Source organism: Drosophila yakuba, chromosome 2L (assembly GCF_016746365.2).
Source record: "Drosophila yakuba strain Tai18E2 chromosome 2L, Prin_Dyak_Tai18E2_2.1, whole genome shotgun sequence".
Taxonomy (NCBI): Eukaryota; Metazoa; Arthropoda; class Insecta; order Diptera; family Drosophilidae; genus Drosophila; species Drosophila yakuba.
In genome coordinates, this window is record NC_052527.2 from 13,961,830 (window position 1) to 13,983,873 (window position 22,044).

The 22,044-nt window shown below is 44.9% G+C and overlaps 1 protein-coding gene and 1 long non-coding RNA gene across 8 annotated transcripts; one reads left to right on the forward strand and one right to left on the reverse strand.

Moving 5' to 3' along the window:
* Window positions 1-1,685: 1,685 nt before the first annotated feature.
* LOC6528156 (serine/threonine-protein phosphatase 6 regulatory ankyrin repeat subunit A) lies at window positions 1,686-21,479 on the reverse strand. 7 transcript variants are annotated; one of them, XM_039370718.2, is made up of 18 exons: window positions 20,530-21,443; window positions 19,081-19,182; window positions 15,402-15,503; window positions 13,949-14,065; window positions 12,384-12,476; window positions 11,258-11,471; window positions 10,775-11,070; window positions 10,419-10,721; window positions 8,932-10,359; window positions 8,334-8,870; window positions 8,048-8,254; window positions 7,269-7,962; window positions 6,778-6,864; window positions 5,444-5,655; window positions 3,777-3,905; window positions 3,132-3,240; window positions 2,500-2,717; window positions 1,698-2,371 (listed from the first exon to the last, which is right to left on the reverse strand). In XM_039370718.2, the coding sequence occupies exons 1-18, from the start codon at window positions 20,899-20,901 to the stop codon at window positions 2,366-2,368; spliced, it is 5,226 nt and encodes a 1,741-aa protein (XP_039226652.1). In that variant the 5' UTR covers window positions 20,902-21,443; the 3' UTR covers window positions 1,698-2,365. The 7 variants fall into 7 exon arrangements, with proteins under 7 accessions (XP_039226650.1, XP_039226654.1, XP_039226652.1 ...); XM_039370720.1 differs by lacking the exon at window positions 3,132-3,240 and having other exon boundaries at window positions 1,687-2,371; window positions 20,530-21,464; XM_039370722.2 differs by lacking the exon at window positions 5,444-5,655 and adding an exon at window positions 4,805-5,034 and having other exon boundaries at window positions 2,344-2,717; window positions 20,530-21,444.
* Window positions 5,649-7,572, forward strand: LOC120320597. The gene is made up of 2 exons (XR_005560131.1): window positions 5,649-6,682; window positions 7,134-7,572. It is a non-coding gene; the product is annotated as an uncharacterized LOC120320597 (long non-coding RNA).
* Window positions 21,480-22,044: the final 565 nt, after the last annotated feature.

The following is a 22,044-nucleotide window of genomic DNA, read 5'->3' on the forward strand; positions in this document are numbered from 1 at the left end:
GTTTGTGTCGCTCGCCATTAATCACGGCCTATCACAAATTTCGATATGAAAAAGTGTTTTGTATATCAAAGCAACAGCAACATGAACAGCAACATATAGCCGTATAACCAGGTACAACTTGCTCAATGTCGTGTTCAGCCAGGGTGATCATATGGGTATGGGTATGTGAATGGGTATGGATATGGGCATGGGTGTCGTCCGATGTCCGATCATTTATTTACATTTTCCTGATCTGGCCTGGAAATGTCACCTGCTGTGCCAACACACCACACACATGTTGCACGATGCCGAGTCTAAGGCTGAGACTGCGACTGAGACTGAAACTGAAACTGACCATGGCAGCCCGGATCGAAACGAATTGAATCGAATCTGCTTCCTGGTCCGAAGAAGAGACCTTTGATGGATGACGGATAGCCACAGCCAGCATCGAATCCGATTGGTATCCATTTGGAGTTTCTACGTTGCAGCTACCGAATCGCTGGGAAAGTGGCATTAATCAGCTGGCATCTGGACCTGTATCTGTATCTGTATCTGACTGGTAAAATCTGTTAAATTTATTAACTGCCTAATTGCAGCTTAAATTGACACGCTTGTGGCCATAAACCTTGGCGGCGGCTACAGAAACCCGTTTGCTTTTAGTTGCCATATATATTTTCGCATATATACAGTTTTATCGGTGGCAAATATCAAGCACAGCAGCACTGCACTGCAAATGCAAGTGCAACTGCCACACAGCAACAATGTCAACGGCAAGGGGCAATTATGTGTAATAATACGAGTGCAAGTGCAGCAAGCATTGACCACTTGAGGTTTTCAACACATTTAAACCGACTGTGACACCTGCAATCGAGGCGAAAACAACAGCAAACTGCAGCCTGAAGCCAAATTAAAATGCAATTCCGAAGTTCAACACCTTGGTCAATTTCCGATGCGGTTTCTGCCGCTTTTCTGCTGCCCCGACTAATGACGCCTCTGCGTCTCTTGGTAATCTGTCAATTCAGCAGGCGAATAAATCAGCCAGTTCTTAGCTTAATGGCTATAATTTCACGGTTTAAAGGAGCGAATTTAGCCCAAGTTAATAATTAGAAACAACATTTTGTGATATAACCATAACAATTTTTATTTAAATGATTTCGTAAAAAAAGTTTGAAGATATATAATTAAATATACAATGTGTGACATTTTATTATGATTTCATACATTTATTAAATTTCATTCAATGAATTCAATGATTTTTTCACTTACATAAACTTTCAAATGCTAGCTTGCGCCACCTAGCGGAATTATGTGGAAGCCGAAACTATCCTAACAAATTCCCTTTCGCATGTTTTAGGTTTCCCACACAGATGTCGCACAAGTGAATGGGAAATATGCGAGAACTTATTTTGGCCATCTGGCAGCACGCAACCAATGTAGAAATTAAAACAATTAACAAACACACTTAAAAGCATACATTTCTTTCTTAAAGTTCCGACTTAAAAACCATTAGTTAAAAAACATTCACTTAAAAGCATGCCCTAAAACATTTAAATTAAACAATAATAAAAAGCAATATTTTCATATACTTATTCACCCGACAGATGGCGCTGTAGGCCAATGCCGCCGATGCGCTTATGCAATGCGTAAGCGCTGAAGCAATAATACAATATTTTAAAATATGGCTTATTTATTTACATTCAAGTACAATTAACAATTTTTAGGCGCTCATTTGTTATAAAAATGAATCAAAGCTTAGTAAGTAGAGTGGATGTAGCTACTTGACAATTACCGGAAAACAATGAGATTATGCGATATTTATATAAAACCAGTTGCCATCAGCTTCGCAAGAAGCTACAGATAGATTTACTTAACATCTAAGACAATCATTATTAACGATATGGTCGATCGATCAATGTCGCAATCATTAGCTTAATACAAAATGCTAGGAGTTGGTTTTAAAAATTGTAAGGCAAAGTGGGTCCAAAAAGGACGAATTAACTTACTTACTTCAAAATACTCGAACATGGAAAACTCTTTTTGTTGTTTCGCTTATCGTAGAAATCTCCGACAGAAAATCATATCAAAATAAACAACCAGCTGGCGCATCAAAGGTTACACAAAACAATTTCAATATTCTAGCTAAAATTAGTTTAGGAAGTGAAGGCTTAACTTAAGGAATTCGGTTTGGTTTTCCCATACCTCCAGTTGTACCAAAAAGAAAGTAATTTTAAGTAAACCAGAGTCTGTGGAAAAACCATACCCAAGGTGCAGCTTAGGCATAGGGGTTCTTAGGATTAGATCTTAGAGTTACAGAAGGACAGACGCTTGGATAGTCGAGAAGAGATAGGGATAGTCAGGAAGGATAGTTTGAAGAGATAGGTGAAGCTTAGACCTGCAATCAAAACGTAGTTAATTAACCATCCGAAGCTGTTTTTCTGGGTTTTCGGGTATTTCTGTGTCGTTTCTGTGTGTCTATTCTGTAGTGTTTGCCAGCGTGGCCTTGATGGCTCGTCTGCCCACCTGTGCCGGTGGCTGGGGTGCTCCGCTGCCCTCCTGCGATCCACTTTCCGCATCCGAGTCCTTGAGGGATCCGCCCTCCTCGTCGCCCACCAGTGCCCGGTACTTTTTGGCAATCGCCTCCCAGTCGGCCACGTTCTCGATGCGATTCTGATTGGCCTGCGAGAAGCTGGCCTGTGATCCCAGGGGCGATAGATGGACCTGCGACAGGGCCACCGAGTCTGGGAATTCGGGGTAATATCATTAGCTTTTGGGTTCCATTATACAGCAAGTTGCACTGAGGTACCAACGCCAAATACCAATATAATATAATACTTTGTGATTTCCTTAATAAAAACTATATTATAAGTAGTTCCTGACTGTATTTTTTTTAAAGATCTATGGCGTTTTTACCTTCGTGCATTGGAAAGAGGAGAAAAGTTGAGGAAAGAATTTCGAGCTAGAGCGAGCCAATAGTTTCAGAGAAAAGAGTTGAGGAAGGATAGCAAGACAGTCAGAAGAGCTGATAGTAGAAAGAGTTACACTTGGGCTGTTACGCTGTTAGCTACAAAACCCCTCGGATGGATGGGTTGCGTTCCCAGGACGTGGACGTGTCCTGGTCGGTGTAGCCCTGCAGCGATACATACATGTCTCACCTTTCTTGATCTTCGACAGCCACTTGGCGCCGGCTTTGGTTCGCGGACTGGCCTGACGTATTCCCATCATCTGAACCAGACTTGGACGCTTCTTTTTCTTCATGCGTGCCTGTGGCGCGTGTTTTTTGAATTGGGGTTTGCAGGATTGCAGGTTGCAGGTTGCAGGTTTGTGGGTTAGATCAAGGCGCATTAGACACGGGACATAGATCACATACAAGACAAGAGACACAACATAAACGCAGTCAGCAATTGTTAATCACATCGAAAGCAATCAGGTGTCGTGTGCTGGACATTAAGTGCAGTACTGTAGGGGCTCGAAATATGTACATACTTATATTTCGATCACCTAGTTTGAAGATACAGAGAAAGTGCGAGGTGCAAAGGTGATTTTCATATGTGGGCAACACACTTAAAGCATTCACGGTGTTGAAACTCATTGCGGTTGTTGCCAAATTGCTTTAAATGGGTTGGGGAAAAGGTCAGCAAACTACACCCGTTCAGGATCGGTTCTGGTAGTTGCACATATATAGTCATATAGTCAACAGATATGGAAACAGGTATAAGATACAGTATACGGATAGAGAGAGAGAGAGAGATACACAGCGACAGCGGCTGGAAGGCGACCTTCGTCACCTGAGATTTTACCTTGACCTTCTCGACGATCCACATAAACCAGGTGGTAACTAAATTAAGCGGCGATGGCGCTGTTGTGGTGCGATGCATATTGCGTATAAGCTTGGACAAGCCAAATTTCCACTCGATGTCGGATTGGGCCTAGTATTTCATAGGTTTTATGTTCAGTTTATTATTATTGGTTAGCGGAGTGCGCGATGTTGAATGGATGAGACATGATATTGGGGAGAACAAGAACAAAGGAATAAACGGGATGAGTTTCGTGAACTGAAGCCTCGGATTTTAACAGGATTTTTACTTTGTTAATACGTAACTTAAGAGCTGCAAAAATTAGGTTGTTAATAATAGAAATACACAAATTCAGAGGCCTGTTTTGGATGGCAATCGTTTGAGATCTCTACAAATTACCATACAAAACCTAGCCACCATATTGGTGTATCTCTTCAGACTTAAGTCCTAGACAATGACAAACACAGGCACATAGACATGCAGCAACGAGTTCTATAAATGAAGTTTTGTAAGCATGCGTTAACCAACACTTTCTGGTTCGGCCTTGCTCAACACTGGTCACAAAAGCAGGGCACACTTGAAGGCGCTAATCCACTAAAGCTAGTCTGCACTGAACTACACTAGAAGGCGGCAGGCTTCCATCTTTAAGATACACTTTCACAAAATTGTATCCCTCAGATTGCTAACATTATTTTCCTGAAAAAACCTGGAAGATGCAAGTCTGGGCAGTTGATGGATTTACAGAGCATGCCAAGTTCTCTAGAGATGTTTACGGTTAACGGTTAGTATTAACTATTTCCTTAGTACAACAGCTCATTAAGTTTTTCACTTCTTAGCTACCACTTGTATATGCCTACGAAATATTATGCTAAAAAATAAATCAGATTCATATATATGGATTTTATGCTGAAAGAGAAACGGATTATTACACAATGCGATATAGAATGCAAGAATCGTATACTTAACTTAAGGTTAAAGTAAGGGTTAATAAATAGACTGGAGTTAGGTAAAAGCGCCTTTAGCAATACTACCTGGATGCGTTGATAGGTGTCTGACATCATAGCAATCAGCAGGTTAATGAGCACAACCACCGACACCAACATGTAAATGCCAAAGACAATTTTGAACAGGTACTCAACCCAATACGGTTGAGTGGGCGTGGCTACATTTTTGATTTTGTCAACTTGCGTTTGCTCGGTCGTCGTTTGTCCGAACACGGCGAAGAACAACAACTCGAACGAGTTAATCGGATGCATGCGCACTGTGTCGGAGCCCCATAGATACATTTCCAGATACAGATACATATGTTCAGATACAGATACAAATAGACACCCCCGGACAGCACGCATATATTGGCCGGCGTGGAAATTATTTTGAAAAATAAAAAGATAACGGACGCCCAGTTTGGGTTGGTTGATTCGATTACAGTATGATGATTTTCGTTTTTTTTTGTGTTTTTTTGTTACGTTGATTTGTCCGATCGACCAACCCCGAGTTTTGGTTTATACCCAATTGTGGTTCGATTTGGAGCGGTCAGTTTTGGGGTTGTTACAATCAAAGCACAAACAAATAGCATTCCGAAAAATAAAAATATGAAAGAAAGAAAAAACGGGGAGGGAAAGAGGGAAAGCAGAGAGAAAATACTGATTAGTGGCCTTGGCAATACAAACCTGAATGCGCTGATAAGTATCCGACATCATGGCAATTAGCAGGTTAATGAGTACAACCACAGACACCAACAAGTAGATGCCAAACACAAATTTGAAGAGCACCTCGGTCCACTCGGGACGCAAGTGTCGCATGGGATTGATGTCCAGGGTGGTCGTCTGTCCGAAGACCGCGAAGAAGAGTCGCTCGAAAGCCAGAAAGGGCGTCATGGGTCCTAACATGGGTCCGAACGGAACGTTACTCACAATCACAATATCTGAACTATAGCATTCGTTTAGCGCGATTTGCGAATTGCTGCAGCTAGCGTACATGTATATACGGATATATATATATATGTATATATATTGTCGGCTTGGCACAGGCGTGTGTGCGAGTTTAAAACATGGCTTTTGGCTTTTGTTGGTTATTTGGAAGTTGACATAAACGAGTATATTTATGGTGGGGTTTAATTGGATTTTTGGAGAGTGCGGGTGAGTGGTTAAACACGTCAAAAGCAGCATCTCGCAGTTCGCAGCTCAGCGGTTCGAATGACTCACGAAAACAGGAATCGGTAATCGGTATCGGTATCAGTAGCGTTATCGGTTTTCGTTATCGATTCGATTCGATCGGTCTCGATTGTTTCGATTGTGCAGAATTTGGTGGTGGGCAAGCGGCGCAAGCTGAAAGCCCCAGGCAGGCGGGCATTGGTTATATCGATATTGCTGATTGATTGTTTGATTTTGGTTTGGATTGACTGGGTTAAAACATCAACATGCAGTACTGGAATTTTGAGTTTGTACAGAGTTCTAATGGGTATCGCTTTGGTTACACATCGATAAAAATAATTTGAAAAACTAATAACCAATAAAGTTAAGAAAATGATAATAGAAATATGTCTAGGAAGTTTTGAAACTAAGATCATAAAACCATTGGATTAAATTTTCAGATTGGAATTCTATTTTTCATCTTTGTTTAAACAAAAATGTTATTAAATCAAAATTGACACAAACTAAATAATAAAGCTTGGCGCATGGATACCTATATAAACACAGATCCACAACATCGAGGATGCGGAAAAGGGCTTTTCCCGCGAACATGCCTCAAAACGAAAGTAACTGAAACGAGCAAGGGGAGGGGATTTCGAGCAGCGAGTGCGGACTTGTGGATGTTCCTCCAGGGAACTGGAAAACAAACGACATTAACACTTTACGCACAACATCGAAGGCAACATCTGCAACGCAACGGCTTGGATTCCGGCATTGGTGGGTAAGGGGGGCGGGGCAGCCCCCGGAAAGAGGGGGCCATGCAAATGCGGGGGTAAGTAGGGGGTGGTAGTTGTGGGTGGCAGGAGACTTACGGTCGTCCTTGTGCTTGCGTCGGAATTCGCTGAAGCGACTATCGACATAATTCTCCACCGGCGGAGGACGAGGGGTGGGCATGTCATCTGTTCCATTCGGATAATTCAATTAAGATATTCAGTTCAGTGGGGAGAGGGGGGTTAAGATCAGAGGTAGAACATTATTAGTGGTGGTCTTTTAGGGGGCGGGAGGGTGGACGGGGATTACGACATCAAGGTTGGAGGTTCGGGTTGTTTGTACTTGTTGAGCATGCAATTGTTGTATTATGTGGTTGTAGTTGGTTCTTTTTTTGCTTTATTTTACTTATGTGAAACATCGAGCACACATTGATTAGATGGCTTTTCATTCAAGGCAGACACAGATACTTATCAAGACACATTGAACGTTCAAAAGAGGAAGTTTGCAAAAACATTCCAAATGAAAACGAAAAGTCGGAAACAAAAAATTCAAAAGGTAGACTGGAGTAAGCAAAGCAAACGTTTCGACTTACCGTCACTGAAGTAGCCTCTATTTCGGTTCTTCTTCTCGAAGCTGCGCAGATCCTCGGGCGAAAAGTTGGCAAAGCTCTGATTCAGAGCCACAATGTGCATGGAAAAGCCAAACACAAAGATGGCCAGGACGGCCAAAAACCGCGCGAGATCCTTTAGCAGATCCCCAATGATGATGGCCCAGGGTCCGAAGAGGTGGTGGAAGGACAAGAAGTCCAGAATCTGCACGCAGGCCAGCAGGAAGGCCAACGCGAAGCACTGATTTCGGCAATATACCAAAGTTGGCCAGTACTCCTTGGAGACGAATAGAAATGCCGACACATGGACACCCACTCCGGCCATGCCGAGCAGCAGCACCAGCACCTTTATCGATCCCAGTCCCGACTTATCCGACGGATTGGTCAGCTCGAAGAGCAGCAGTCCACTCAGCCAGATCAGAAGACCCACCTCGTACCAGTAGGGCACCAAACTCAATCGGAGCACCGGGTAAATGGGCGTTATGCCCACGATGCTCAGGTGGATCATGAGGTAAATGTGAGAGGTTAGGTACGACATGAACTTGATGATGGGCACCTTGTTGAACTTGTGACCCATCGGGAAGGTAAATCCAATCCACACCGGTGGGCAGACTATGAAGGCCACGAGCAGCAGCAGGATCTTCCAGGAGGCCCACGTCAGTGAGCCGTGCCAGAGTTCCTAGAAATGGGAATAGAGATCCATATTAGATATCATATCAAACTCATACAAAATGGGATCTGGGTTAGTTTTTAATATCACACACTTGCAAGTATCGCTGCACCACCGTGTGGGCAATCACTTCCTTCTGCTCGTTTTCGATGAGGACGTCGAGAAACTCCACGTTCCGCTTATCGGTGGCTTGAAGGATCTTTCCGGCGGAATCTGAGCCAGCTGCCAGGGCCAAGAGCTCCGTGGCCATGGCCTCGCACTGTTTGCCAGCTGCTACCAGATCCTTGGCGCGCTCTTTTTCCTGAAGAGAAGAAAAAATTTAAAGTATTTTAGCATTTGCATTGAGAAATAGGTGTAAAGAGATTCTTTAGATATATCACCTTCGTGGAGAGTACTATGTAGATGTTGGACAGCTTGGCAGCCGTATCCACGGGCGCCGGTGATACCAGGACAAACTCCTGGATGGGCTTGTTGTTGTGATTCTTGGATACCACCATCAGGTTGTACACGAATCGCTTGTCCTCCATCAGGCCGTAGGTGTCGTGCTCCTTGTTCATCAGATACCGCAGTACCTCGTTGTGTCCCTCGGAGGCGGCGAACCAAATGGCGGCGCAACCGTAGTTGGTCTCCGATTTTGGGGAGGCACCCGCCTCGCACAGCAACTTCACCACCTCCAAGTGGCCAGCTTTGGCAGCACAATGCAGTGGCGTCCAACCGTTCCGATCGGTTGCGTTGATCTCCGCGCCCTGGCCGAGCAGAATCTCCACCATCTGGATGTGGCCATGCATGGCGGCGATATGCAGGCCCGTCCTGCCGTTACGATCCTGCGATTGGAGGAGTTCCGCCGACCGACTTAGGAGCAAACCGACCACTGACATGTGACCACCGAAGCAAGCCAAATGGAGTGGATTATAGCCCTGTAATATCAATTGTTGTGTTAATGCGCACCGACCACAAAACAGATCCAGTAAATCTTACGTTCTCGATGGTCGCCGCATCCACTTGGACACCCGCAGAGTTGAGAAGCAATCGCACCACGTTCTCGTTGCCGGAGAAGGCCGCCAAGTGCAGTGGCGTCATACCCGACTCCGTGCCCAGATCCCCAAACAAACTTTGTCCCGTTGGAGTTTCCGACTTGACGGTGGCGGGAACACTGGTCAGCAATTCCCGCACGGTATCCGCCTGTCCGTAGTAGGCAGCCACGTGTAGCGGCGTCAGACCCAACTTTTTGCTATTGATCCTCAGGGAGTTGGTGCTCTTCAGCACATCCAAGACCTGTCCATGGCCATTCTGTGCCGCCAAATGGACGGCGGTGAATCCCGCCTTGTTCTCCTCCGTGCAGGAGGCACCAGCTCGCACCAGAGCCTTCACCACATCCGCATGTCCGCCCTCGGCGGCCAGCTGAAGGGGCGTGGCATCCGTGAGTTTGTTCCGCGCCGAAATCACACCCGATCGATCGAACTTCATCAGCTCCTCGATCACCTTGACGGATCCCTGCATGGCGGCAATGTGGGCACAGGTGTTGCCATCCTTGCTGGTGGCATTCACTAGGGACGGATGCTGCTGCAGGAAGAGTTTGGCCACTTCAGAGTAGTTGTTCTGGGCGGCGACATGGATGGGCTTCTGGCCCAGATCGTCCGTCGCATCGATATTGGCGCCCAGCTCGAGGAGCAGCTGACAGACTTCCATCTGCCCGCTGGCTGCCGCCAAATGGAGCGGCGTTTGCTTTCGCAACGTTAGAATATCGATAACCGCATTGTGATCCTTGATCAGGAATTTCACCAGGTGCGTAAACCCATTCATGGCTGCCAGATGGAGTGCGGTGCGTCCCACGCGCGACTTGGAGTTAATGAAAGCCTTGTTGGTCAGCAGGGCATCACACACATGCAGGTAACCTCGCTCAGCAGCCAAATGCAAGGCAGACCTTCCCTCCGTATCGAAGACATCCACTCGAGCGTGATTCGCCAGGAGATTATTGACCAGCTCCATGTGCCCTCGATGGCAGGCAATCAACAGCGGAGTCCAGCCCACCGACGATTGCCGGTTCATGGCCTTCTGGATGTCTGTGGGATTCATGTGTGAGATCATCTCCATCAGCACATCATTGTTGCCAGCCACGGCGCAATAGTGGAAGGCGGTCTCCAAGGCAGTTTTCGTTTGCAACGTGACATCCGCACCATTCTCGAGGAGCATGCGAACGATCTGCTTGTCGGATTCGGGAATCTTAACCTCCTCCTTGGTGATTTGGCAGGTGTAATGCAACGCCGTGGCGCCGTCCTCGTTGACCGAGTTTATATAGGTGGTGGCCTTATCCGGACCGTGTTTCTCCTTCACCGTCTCGATTAGATGGCGCACGATATCCGGATGGCAGGCTCGACAGGCCATGTGCAGGGGTGTCTCTCCAGTCTATAAAATTGAAGTATAAACTAAATCGTGTTATCACTTGGTTATAGTTATCTACTCACATTAGATTTGTACAGCGGATCGCCTTCGTCCTCGAGCAGTTGCATCAACGTGGCCAAATTGCCATGACGGGCCGCCACGTGAACGGGGGTCAGACAGTCGTCCGTGGTCAAATTTGGACTGGCTCCCGACTTTAGCAGCATGAGGGCACACCTATCGCCATCCTTCACTCGCGCCGCAATGTGCAGGGGAGTCTCACGTAGCTTTCCTCCACGCACATGGACATCTGCTCCGAATCCCAAAAGGGTTTCCACAACGGCGGGCTTGGCCGACTCCACGGCTATGTGCAGAGCGGTGTAGTTATCCTTCAAGAGAAAGCAGTTAATACGATTCCACCTAAGTAGATTATCCCACTTACATTGGTGGTCACATCCACTTTTTCGCCCTTCTGCAGCAGCGTGTTGATGATCCCCGTGTGACCATAGGCGGCGGCGGTGTGAATACTCCGGGCTCCATCCTTGTTGGGCATGTGGAGGTAGACGCCCTTCTTGAAGAGCATCGTGGCGCACTCAGCATGACCGTTGAGTGACGCAATGTGCATCAGCGTGCTGCCATCCTTGGTGCGCTCGAAGATGCTCGCCTTGAACTTGTCGGCCAGTATCTCGATGACGTGCGCGTGCCCATTCTCGGCGGCCAAGTGCATCGGAGTGCGATCTGCAGGAGATTAGAAAATGTCATTTTCTAGCTCGGTTCACCCGGGGGCGCCACAAATCTAAAATTCCCCTGTATAACTACCAATTTCCATTGAGAACTAAAATTCTCATGATTCTTATTTAGTAATATCAAGGTCAAGCACGATTTGTAGCATGCTTTTCCTTGCTCCAAATTCCCACAGACTCACCTTGATTGTCCGCAATGGACGCTGAGGCGCGCACGCCATAGAAGTACTTGAGTAGTGCCTCATCGCCTTCGGCCGCCGCGATGTGGAGTGGCGTCTGGCCCTCCCCATTCTGCGTGTCCACATTCGTTCCGTAATCGACCAGGATGCGGACCATGTCCACGTCCCGCCGTCTGGCGGCCAAATGCAAGGCCGTGTCTCCATTAGCCGTCGTTGCCTGTGAGCAAATAAACCAAAACTTTAACATGAGAAGATGCACTTCACAAAAATAAGATTCAAAAGTTATTGATTCATGTTATGCATGAAAGGAATTAACAGTAAGAAATAAATTAGAAATCCTTTTGATAATAGTCCTTCACTAAATTTTGTATCTTTGCAAATGCTTCAAATTTAAATAATTTACTTAAGTTTTTCCTTAGTGTTTCACGCTGCATTTCACTTTCGACATTTTATTTTGGGCTATGCAAATCAGACTCCCTTCCCATCTTAGCTGCGTTTTCGCCTCAGTTTTGACCCAGTTTACGGCTGCTTTGCCGGCTGATTGCGTGCTCAGCCAGCGGCCAAAGTCAGGCGCAACTTTAACTTTAACTTGGGCTTGAACCCTTGGCCTAAAGCGAAACGAAGCCGCCCTTTGGTTAATTTAATCAACACGCACTGCTCTTGGTGTGTTGCACTTCAACTTCTGATTGAAAATCGCGCAAACTTTGCCAATGTCGCGCACTGTTGCACTTGTTGTGCACCTGTACGCACAGGTGAGCAAGGTAAATTTGCATTTTTGATTTATTTACACGCTTCGTTATTGGACAGTTCAAGGCTTAAAGAACCTTGTGGACATTTTCCGACAGCTCGGATGGACATTTTGATTGACACTATCGTGGTGATTATAAAATCCACAATTTCTAGGCCCTAACTCGCTGCAAAATCAGTTAAGTGCGAAAAATCAGTTAAGATGGTAAACGGAATTTACATTTTAAACATTGAACTATGGGTCATAATTTTGACATTTTCTGACAACCAAGGCATTTTGTTCACTTACTAGCCATTCATTAAGATATATCCCACTTTTTTATTTATATTTTAAAGTTATAAATAAGCGTGAGACTTAGCTCCGTGTGCACGGATTACTTACCTTGAGTTGCTCCGCTGTTTGGGCAGCCAGGAGCTCCCTGCACATGGACTGATTGCCCGACTCCACGGCCAGGAGCAATGGTATTTTGCCACGCTAGGTGGAAGATAGGTTATATATGGTATAAAGTATAATTAAGATAAGGACAGCCAACACACATCCATTCACACTAGCGAACATATAATCATAAATATCCAATTAGCCAATTCGAGCCTCAAGTGTTAACGGCAACATGTTTCGCTATTTTTAGCCAAGTTCGCAACTTTGCCGCTCCAACTTGCAACCAACTACCTTTTTGGGAAGGGCTGTAAGAGGGGGCGTGACGGGGAGCCATTATCCCTATCTGCCAGGAAAGGCGAGTAAATCAAGTTGTACAGCGACTTGACCCCCTTTTTTTCGGTAGAGTTTTCCTCGGTTTGTTATTTGTTTGTTGTTGGCAACGAGTTGAGCGCCCTCGCGGGTTAAACCTACAGCACTAGCCACAGATATATGTCTGTATGTATATGCACCCCCGGAAATGCGTGTAGAAAAAGTAAAGCGAATCGAAACGAATCGAATCGAACTGTATGGCATCGAAAGCTAAATACTTCATCCGACTAATTTCGCCTGACAGTGCCATTCCACCTCTCTCTAATTGATTTAAATCAAGTTGCTGTTTGCCATTTGCCGCAAGCACAAATCGAGGTGGGTTACCATTTTGTCTAGACAATCAATCGGTGCTACCGGGATTCCCTCTATCAGCCCCCATACACCCCAAATGCCACCCAATCGTTTGATAGCAATTCGCCTGAAATTTATGCGCTCCCTTCGCGTGCGTAATGGAAATATCGCCTGTGCATTTTCTTCGTCCGGACACGTGATGCGACAAATAGTTCCGCATTTCTGTTGAGATTTCCTAGGGGGCTCGAAAAGGGGATCTGGAGCTCGGTTAGTCCCACCAAGCTCATCAGACGGAGACGACTGCTTTGATGGTAATTCAAAGCTCACGGGAGCCTAGCCACTGTGGTGAGAGCTACTTATTGGTACAGTGTAAAAAAAAGATAGCTTTCATTTATGTATTTTTAATTTTATACATAAGCTCTCTAATAATTTGTAATAAATTTAAATAATGCGGCAATGCTTTCCGTTATGGTTAAGAGAAGCAAGCTAGCACAAATTGACTGGAACTTGACCTATGAAATTTCTCGCTGTGTAATAGTCGCATTAACTTTTTTGGGCCTTTTCTGATTTACAGCCAGTCGAAATGCATTTACCGCGAGCCGTTTTGCATATCGATTTTTCCAGAAATTTTGTTTGCTTTATGTTACTAACTCCTCTCGATGTTGTTGTTGCCATTATTGTAATACATATATATATTTTTTGGTGATTTTTATTAAGTCTTTGTTTACGTCGGCACCGCCTGGCACCGCTGTCGAGAGTACTTGAGTTCACATCGGCTTACATTTGGGGGCTAAGCTATCATAACTAGTGGAGATAAAGCGACATCCATTGGGCGGCCAACACTTGTGGCTCTCCGTCACACACACAGCCACACTGGCACACTCACAAGCACACTTGGTAACACTTACGCCGTCCGCCTTCAAGCGGATATCCTTGCCAGCAGCTGCGAGCAGAGCGCGCAGGATATTAGTTGCAGTTCCAGTTTGTCGACTGGACACCAGATGCACCGCCGTCTGGGAACGCGACTGAAATGGGAAAATTCAATTAACACTTCGATTAAATGGGGCACACACTGCAAACGCACTTATTGTTAAGGTCACACTTTTCACTAGCCAGAATTAATATGCAACTATGTACATATGTGCTATGTGGTTAATGCTCGCACCTAAAAAACTAGCAAACTGGTTCCCATTCGCTTCAAAATCCCATTTGCGACTGAATAGGCAAGTGGCTCGTTTTTGCGTTTATAAGCACATTTCGTGTCATTTTTCTTTTTTGGCCTCTCCCGCTCATATCACAGATTGACAGCCCGAAAAAAAAGCATAATAAAGAACTCCCACCGACTGCCGCAGCGGGAGTGAGCGAGAGAGGAGTAGAAATTGGATGGTGGGGGACGGGTGGTCGAGCAGCAGGTGTAGGCAACATGGGGCAGGTGTCGGTTGTGGATGTGGATGTGGAGTCCTTTTGCCACGCACACACGCCAACGGAACACTTCAAACTTGGCTGTTGCTAAAACAAAAGTTTGCATCTGTCTGTCTCGCTTCTGCAGCGCCACCCCTCTCGCTCCCACATAGAGCTTGGAGCTCTCTTCTGATAACCATCAGTAATTTCGGCAAGACTCACGCCCCCCAAATCAGAAAGTCTCGAGCACTCAATGCGGCCGAGAAGAAATAAGTAAAAGCAAATTAATGCCGACACGGGAAATAAACTTGGAGAAATAATTGCCAAAATGCTCGACGTTGTGATCATCATATTTTCTGCTTAAACGGTTTCTGATGAGAGTTAAAAACATGGTAATTTTAGAGATGATTGTTAACGCTTTTTGATTTTGGACAATAGACAGATGGTTTCACTAATTTGGCTCACACTTTAGGCAGCCTGAAGTTGCAGTAGTTTAACTAAAGACAGATTTTGGAACCATGCAACATATAAGAGTTTAATAAATTCTGTATAATTCATTGGATAGAGGTTTACTTTAACTTGGTTTTCAGGCCTAAGAGCTGGCTTTTAAAGTGCTCTTAAGCGGCGCCTAGACATTACCATCTTAACCTTGTCGCCAGTTAATTGCTGGTCCCGCCAAAGTAACATGCAACATGCGAGCTCCTAAGTTGCATCTTCGCATGGCTCTGACCTTTGGATCCGTTTTTTTTTGTTTAGAAGCCAACTGAAGTATGCGTCTAATAGCCGCAAATTGCCTGCGAATCGGGCTGACAGCAGCCCCAAGGTATGCAGCGATTTCAATGACTCGAAAGTAGGAACTCGAGTATTGAGTGTGTCGCCTGACGTGTCGCTACCTCAACTATTGGGGACATACTTTCTTGGGTAGGGGCATATAGTATATAGAGCTATTGGAATACTCACGCCACCGGTGGAGAAGGGATCCACGCCGCGTTTTGTTAGCAACAATTTGACGACATCCTCACGCGAATACATTGCGGCAATGTGTAGCACATTATAATTATCCTGAAAGAGAGAAGAAAAGAATAAGGAAAAGAAAAGGTGGAGGGAAATCAATTGCAATTCATTGGCAGGAAACTGACGCCCACACCAAACGAGCTGGGTCAGTTCAATGGGTCAAAGTCAGACGGTTTTGCATGTGGATAAGTCACAGGGGCAACAGGGAGTGGTTGATGATTACTTAAGCCACAATCTTGCATGCGGACTTTCACTTACACTCACGGTTTTCTTAATGGCCACAGCCCAGCCGCAAACTCACATGCAAAAACTGCATCAATGGCAGTCGGTTGAACCCCAAAAAAAAAAAAGAAGAAATATAAAACAATGCGGCTTGGAAAATATGACCCTGAGCAAATCACCGAAACGTAACGAAAAGTGCTTTAAGATAACGTCTGACATGGAGTGCTTAGTTTAGCGCCAGCTAACAGTTAAGTGAGTCACATGTGAATCGGGCCATGAGGCCATATTTATTGCCTTATATAATAAGCCATAACGCATACGCCCCGTATGCTCGGACCTGGGCCATGGCTCTAATTTATAACAAAGCCTCCCCACTGTTCTTAGCCCCACCGGAAGTGAACTGGTTTCCCATATATGTACGGCAGCTTTTTGCCCTGTCATCAGGTTGGTTAGTGCAGAAAGGGTCTTTAAAATTTAGCATAAAAGGATATGCATTTATAGCTTATAATATAATATTTATATAATGATCTACTTCTATATTTATAGCTTCTGACTAATAAACAAAAGCACTACAAAAACATTTAGCTGACTGCTACTTATGAGTTTACAGAATTCTTAGAATCCAAATGGGTATTTCGAACCCTTTTGAAATCCTCACGGGGACTTTCCCACTTGGCAAGTGTGTGTGGGCTTCGTGGCGTGTGAAATTCGAGTTCCCTGCGGTTTATTTGCGACTATTTCTGGCCGCAGCTCCTGCTAATTTGCATACAACGCAAGTTGGCGCTCGAGTCGACGGCTTTGACACATGTCCAGAAAGCCCATCCAAGACGTTGGCCCGAAAGAAAAGGCAAAGTAAACTTTTAGCCACTAGAAGGCAGGGGAATTGCTGGTGAATTGGGGCTGTATTGGGCTTGTATTGGGGTCCAAGGTAGACAGATAATATTTCACGCGCTGTTTTGCATACTTTTGAGCCCGGTTCGAGTTAGTTTTCGAGTCTCGAGTCTCGTGTGTTTGTGCTTGTGTTTGCTTGGCTGGGCGAAAGGAAAAACCGGAAACAAAACCAAAACGGAAGCGCAAATTTTCCAGCACATTTTTGCCCTGCCCGGTGGAAAAGGCAAAAGGGGTGGTGGTGTACGAAGTCGACCCAGTTTGGTAAGTGTGTTTTTACGGCCCAGAGATAGTCGGAGGATATTCGAGGAGTGTGCCTCGTGGAAGCCATGAAGTCATTTTCTGGCGATGTCACACACCTTCTTTGGAATAATTGCAAGTCCTCATTACAGTGCTCATTTGGCTTAATCCCTCACCTTCTTGCATTTGCACTGGATTCTAATGAAGTAAATTAATTTCTTCTTTTGTGTGGATGGGGCAGATTACTTCACTCACGCACTGAGGCCACTTGACAAATGAACTGGCGTTTTTATTCCTCATTTTATTTCACGCTGTCATCGCCGCACATGTGGAGAGGTCACTGCGTGAAGAATTCCACTTGAATTTAATTAAAATTGCATATTAATGACGCCGCTGGCCATAAAAATGTAGCGGAAGTCGGGGCCGACGTCGAGGTCTCCGGTTTGGGCCACACTCGAAAGGTCAAATGGATTTTTTGGCCAACTGGGCGTACATCGGAGTCATGTGCTTGATTAATTGGCTTTTAAGTTGCAAAGAGGTGTTCGCCAGCACGCCTCCAAGTCGAGTGCCAAAAAAAAGGGGGCAGTCAGCCAACTTGGAGTTGAAAAGTTAAAAATGTTAATTACCACGGCATTACATCATACGAGTATCCTCTGTAATGGTCATAAAGGTCCTGGTCCTTGTCGTGTTGTATGGGTATTACTTTGGACTGGACCTGACAGTTAGATAACTTGCAAATTGTAAATGCAATAAACATTTCTCTCTGTTTTTTAATTCGTTGGGGCGGTGTACGTGAAATTATCCGATTTGGTCACGAAGTGACATTTGCTTTTTAAAACAAAAGATTAATTATACAGATGAGGTAATGGGTATGTTCTCAAAAAGGTGCGCTTTGTATAAACTCACGAAAATGATATCATAAAATTTAATTAGCTGAACAACAACTGGGCAGAATCATCCAAATGGAACCATTTTAAAATGAATAATTGTTATAATTAAATGTGAGCTAAATTACTTATGTTTATGGGGTTTTAAAATATATATATATTTTATTTTAAGCCAAGTATCATTTAAATGAATGTGCTGTTGAAACCAAAATACCTTCTTCTGCTCAAATAAATGCTTATCGAGTGTTTCATTTTCATGCTTGGCTTGTAATTCGCAGCCAGTTCATGTTTTATTACTTTCATGTGCAAATTTACCTTTAACATTTCCCCACACAATCTTTAACCCAAGCAAACAGTCTTCCACTTGTAAAGGAAAACTTTCAAGGGGTGTAGGAAAATTGAACTTTCTGTGTTTGTTTTGGTAATTCAATTCGCCATGTCTGCGCTGGTTTGGCAACAATTATTTTGTAATTAGGTCAAGGATTTTTATCGTCGCTAGCCCCGAAATAAAGTACGTTGCGTATACGTAAGGACATGTGAATGGGCAGCCAAGAAAGCGACTTCAAATGAAATGTGCTAAGTAATTGCGGCATGCAAAGCCAGGTGGTCAGCGAATTCGACCAATTGTTAGCAACTTGGCCTAATGGGCGATGCCAACTTTGCTCACTTCACTTGCTGGCATCAAAACAAGAATTGGCCATAATCACGATGGCAAATTGCTAAGGAAATCAGGATAGTCGTCAGCGATGACCTTACATCTCTACTTTTTGCAAAAACTCCTTTGTTAAGAAGTAGAGCATGCTCTGTTTCCCGTAAAAACATAAGATAAATTAAAATTTTTAGCCAGTAAAAGTGATTGCTGCCCAATTATAAATTTCAACTTTAGTGTTTTATAATGAAGAGCTTATAATTTTTTGTTAGCCCACTATAAACTGCTAGTTGCCAACGTAAGCAGCAGTTATAAAATCAAAACAAAAGCAATGTGTTGGTATTTTCCTTTCTTGAGGAAATTCCCATTCGTGCTGGAAAACTTGACTCAACTAAAGTCCAATGAAGGGAACTAGCCGTGCGTCGACCATTGGCCAAGTCCGGCTAAGTTGACCCATTGAGCAAGGGAGGTATTGCCGAATTGAGGTATTGAGGGGGGCGGGCGGTGTGTGAGAATCGTGCGTAGTATAGTTATAGTAGTGGGTGCATGGGTTTGCCCACCGACGCCCCCGCTCGAGATTTAATTATGCGGTTTTTATTGATTTGACACATTTTTAGCGGCTTTTGCTGCCGCAGTTGGCTTAAACAGCTGGGCCGCTTCTATATTTGGCCAAAAACACCGTGGGGAGTTGGCTAAGGTGCTTTAAATTATTCCTGCCCTATTCCCGCTCAAGACTCACATTATTGCGGGCTCCCACATCGGCGCCCAGCTCAATCATGCGATCCATTATGGCCGTCTTATTGTCCTTGGTTGCGTACATCAGCGGCGTCATGCCGGTATTCTGCAATGGAAATGACTTACTTTAGTTCCGAAATAGAAATAATACAATATTAATAGACATGTTAAAGTACAAAGTGCTTTAAATAAATGTACCAATAGAAGTAATTTAAGAAGCAGTGTCCTGACCTCATTGAGAAGCAACTTGGCCATTTGAATGCATCTTGATTGCGATAGAATCCTTCGGCGAGCAAGCTGCTTTCGATATTATAAGCTCGTTGGCTCGTAATTAAAACGAAATCAAGTGCAAGCTCATCAAGTCAAGAACCGAATAAGGACCCCAATCCTGGAGAAGCGGAAATAATCAAGGCAAAAATAGCTCAACTCCAAGCTATATTTATGCAAATATCGTCTCGTCGTAAGTCTAGTCTGGCAGACAACCTGCACTACTGTTTGCGATATACGTACCACCCACAAAAAAAAGGGGGGAAAAAAAAACTAGAAAAAAAACATGGCCAGGATGTTTCAACCCTTTGGCCGCACACCTCCCCGCATTTCATTAGCGGTGCAACGTTAATTTTATGTCAACGACTTCTCCGTTTCATAGCGTTTATGGTAAATTGAAATCGAAGCGCTTCAATTCTTCGATGTTTTATGAGTTTATCGGTCAGACGGGGCACACGAAGGGGGGGTAGTCAGCGCAACTTGTGGCAGGACGCTCCAGGAACTTGGAGCTCCAAGCCATGCGAATGCCACCAAAGCCATCGCCTTGGCAGCCAAAACATTTGGGCCGCGCTATCAAATAACATTCTGCTGTTCTCTGTTTTTTTTTCGGGCTTTTTGCTTTCTGACTGGCCTCTGTTTTCTGGCTAATACATGGTACGCTCTGTTTTCTGGCCTCCAGTTCCTGTGTCGTTATTTTGGCTGGTAAACAACCAGAAATGGGAAAATGCCGCCGACGTTGATAAGGGCGACGTTTCTACATCGCATACACTCAGGGAAATAATTCACGAAATGGAATGTACATAGGCAAATAGCAAGCCTTATTATTCAAAACTATTGAAAGTTTTCAGTCTGATACATAAAGACTTAAGTTTTACTAATGCACTTCAATATAAAGAATTAAATGGCTGAAATGGAATTAACAACCGATCTTAACAGATAATATTTCAAATATATCCGTCATTGCGAATTTCATAAGGACAATACAGTTCACAAATGTTTCTTGAAAGGATTTACTGCTTCCTTGATACATAAGTTAATTTCTCAACATTTTCGCCAAGTGCAGGACCTGTTCCTGTATTTATTTCGCTTCCTATTCCCGCTCTGGTTCGCAATTGATTTTACAAATCGTAGCAAATGAGCCGGAAAAACCGCGTCGCGTCGCGGCACTTCACTGTACAGTACTCACCATGTCGTGAACGCCGGCCAGCGGTATGTGATTGCCATCCTCGCCCACATTGGCCACATACTTCTCCAGCTTCTTGAGCTCCGCCTCGATGGGCGTCCACTCGCTTTTCATGGCCAATCCGAGGACCTTGTTCGCCGTATCCCGAATGGAGGCGCCGGCACTCGGCGGCTTGGGGGCCGGAAACAGATCCATGTCCTTCTTGTCGCCATTGCTCGAGCTGTCGTCCTTGGGATCGGAGTCCGCTTTGCTGGCGGGCGTAGCCCGTTCGCTGGGCGTGGCCGACTCATCCGGCGCACCGGTCAGCGAGGAGGGGGTTTTGCGGCCCACTCCGCCGCCACGCCCACCGCCACGCCCTCCGCGCGGCTGCGACATCCTGGTATCCCGCGCTAGTTACTGCTCCACAATCCTCCGCTGATCATGGGGATTTCTCGAAGGGCTGGGTGCGGAGATGGTTATGCGGAAACACTGTCGGATGTTAACTGGTTTATGCTGCCATTATCCGTGTAATACGTTTGGGTTATTGTATTATTATTGATTCGATGCGGGGTATGATGGCATGATGTTTTTAGCTGCATAGTTTCGGGCTCCTTCACTTCGCACTCGCATTGCACAAATTCCTACGGCCTCCGCATTTTACCAATATTTGTTACCAACAATTTGCATTTTCATTGGCAACAGCAACAGCAACAGACACACTAGGAATCACACACTGACACACACACTAGCAAACCGAAAAACACTCGCTATTATTCCACTTTGATTCTTTCGCTTTCTTCACTTTTACTACACAAATTTATATGTTTAGCCCCTTTATGGCTTCGGTTGCGTGTGCGTTAACGGCGGTGCCCCCTTTATTATTTTTGGCCAAAAGAGTCCCCAACTTCAACTCTGGATTTCTGATTGCCTACTATTTTTTCCCCTTTCGGAGCCACGAGAAAAAATCAACCGTTTGCCACGAGCGTCTGCGAGTTTCTGATTTGCCAGTCCCATTTTCACACAAGTCGAGTTTTCCCAAGGCGCTCGAGCGGAAAAACTCGGCCCTCCACTCGGTTTGGTAGCTCTGGCAACACGACGAAGCCCCAAACTCGAAGGAGTCTTGGGACGCTCCTGCGAAAAACCAGAAGAAAGAGCCAAATCGCATCCGCGCAAGCGTTTGTTTACAATTGTTGAATCCGGGTAATACCGCCTTTTTTGGCGCCAAAATCTGGCCGCTACTCTTAAGTTTCGTTGGGATTTCCACCGTCGTTAAGTGCCGCTGGGAAATCCAAATGGGCAACAGTCCTTGCTGACTGGTCGCGAAAATCCCAAATGGCCAGGAAAATGAATGGCTAATTGTTTGTTGGCTAGCCTGGTTTAAATAGAGCCACTTCTATATGAGTTTGTATAAAGAGTTTCTCAAATAGCCATTTAAAATTAATACTAAAAGCATCACTCATGTAATTAAGTAAACATTTAACGAAAAGACAAACTAAGATAGTAACGTTCGTTTCAGATACAAGAAAATGCACAAATAAC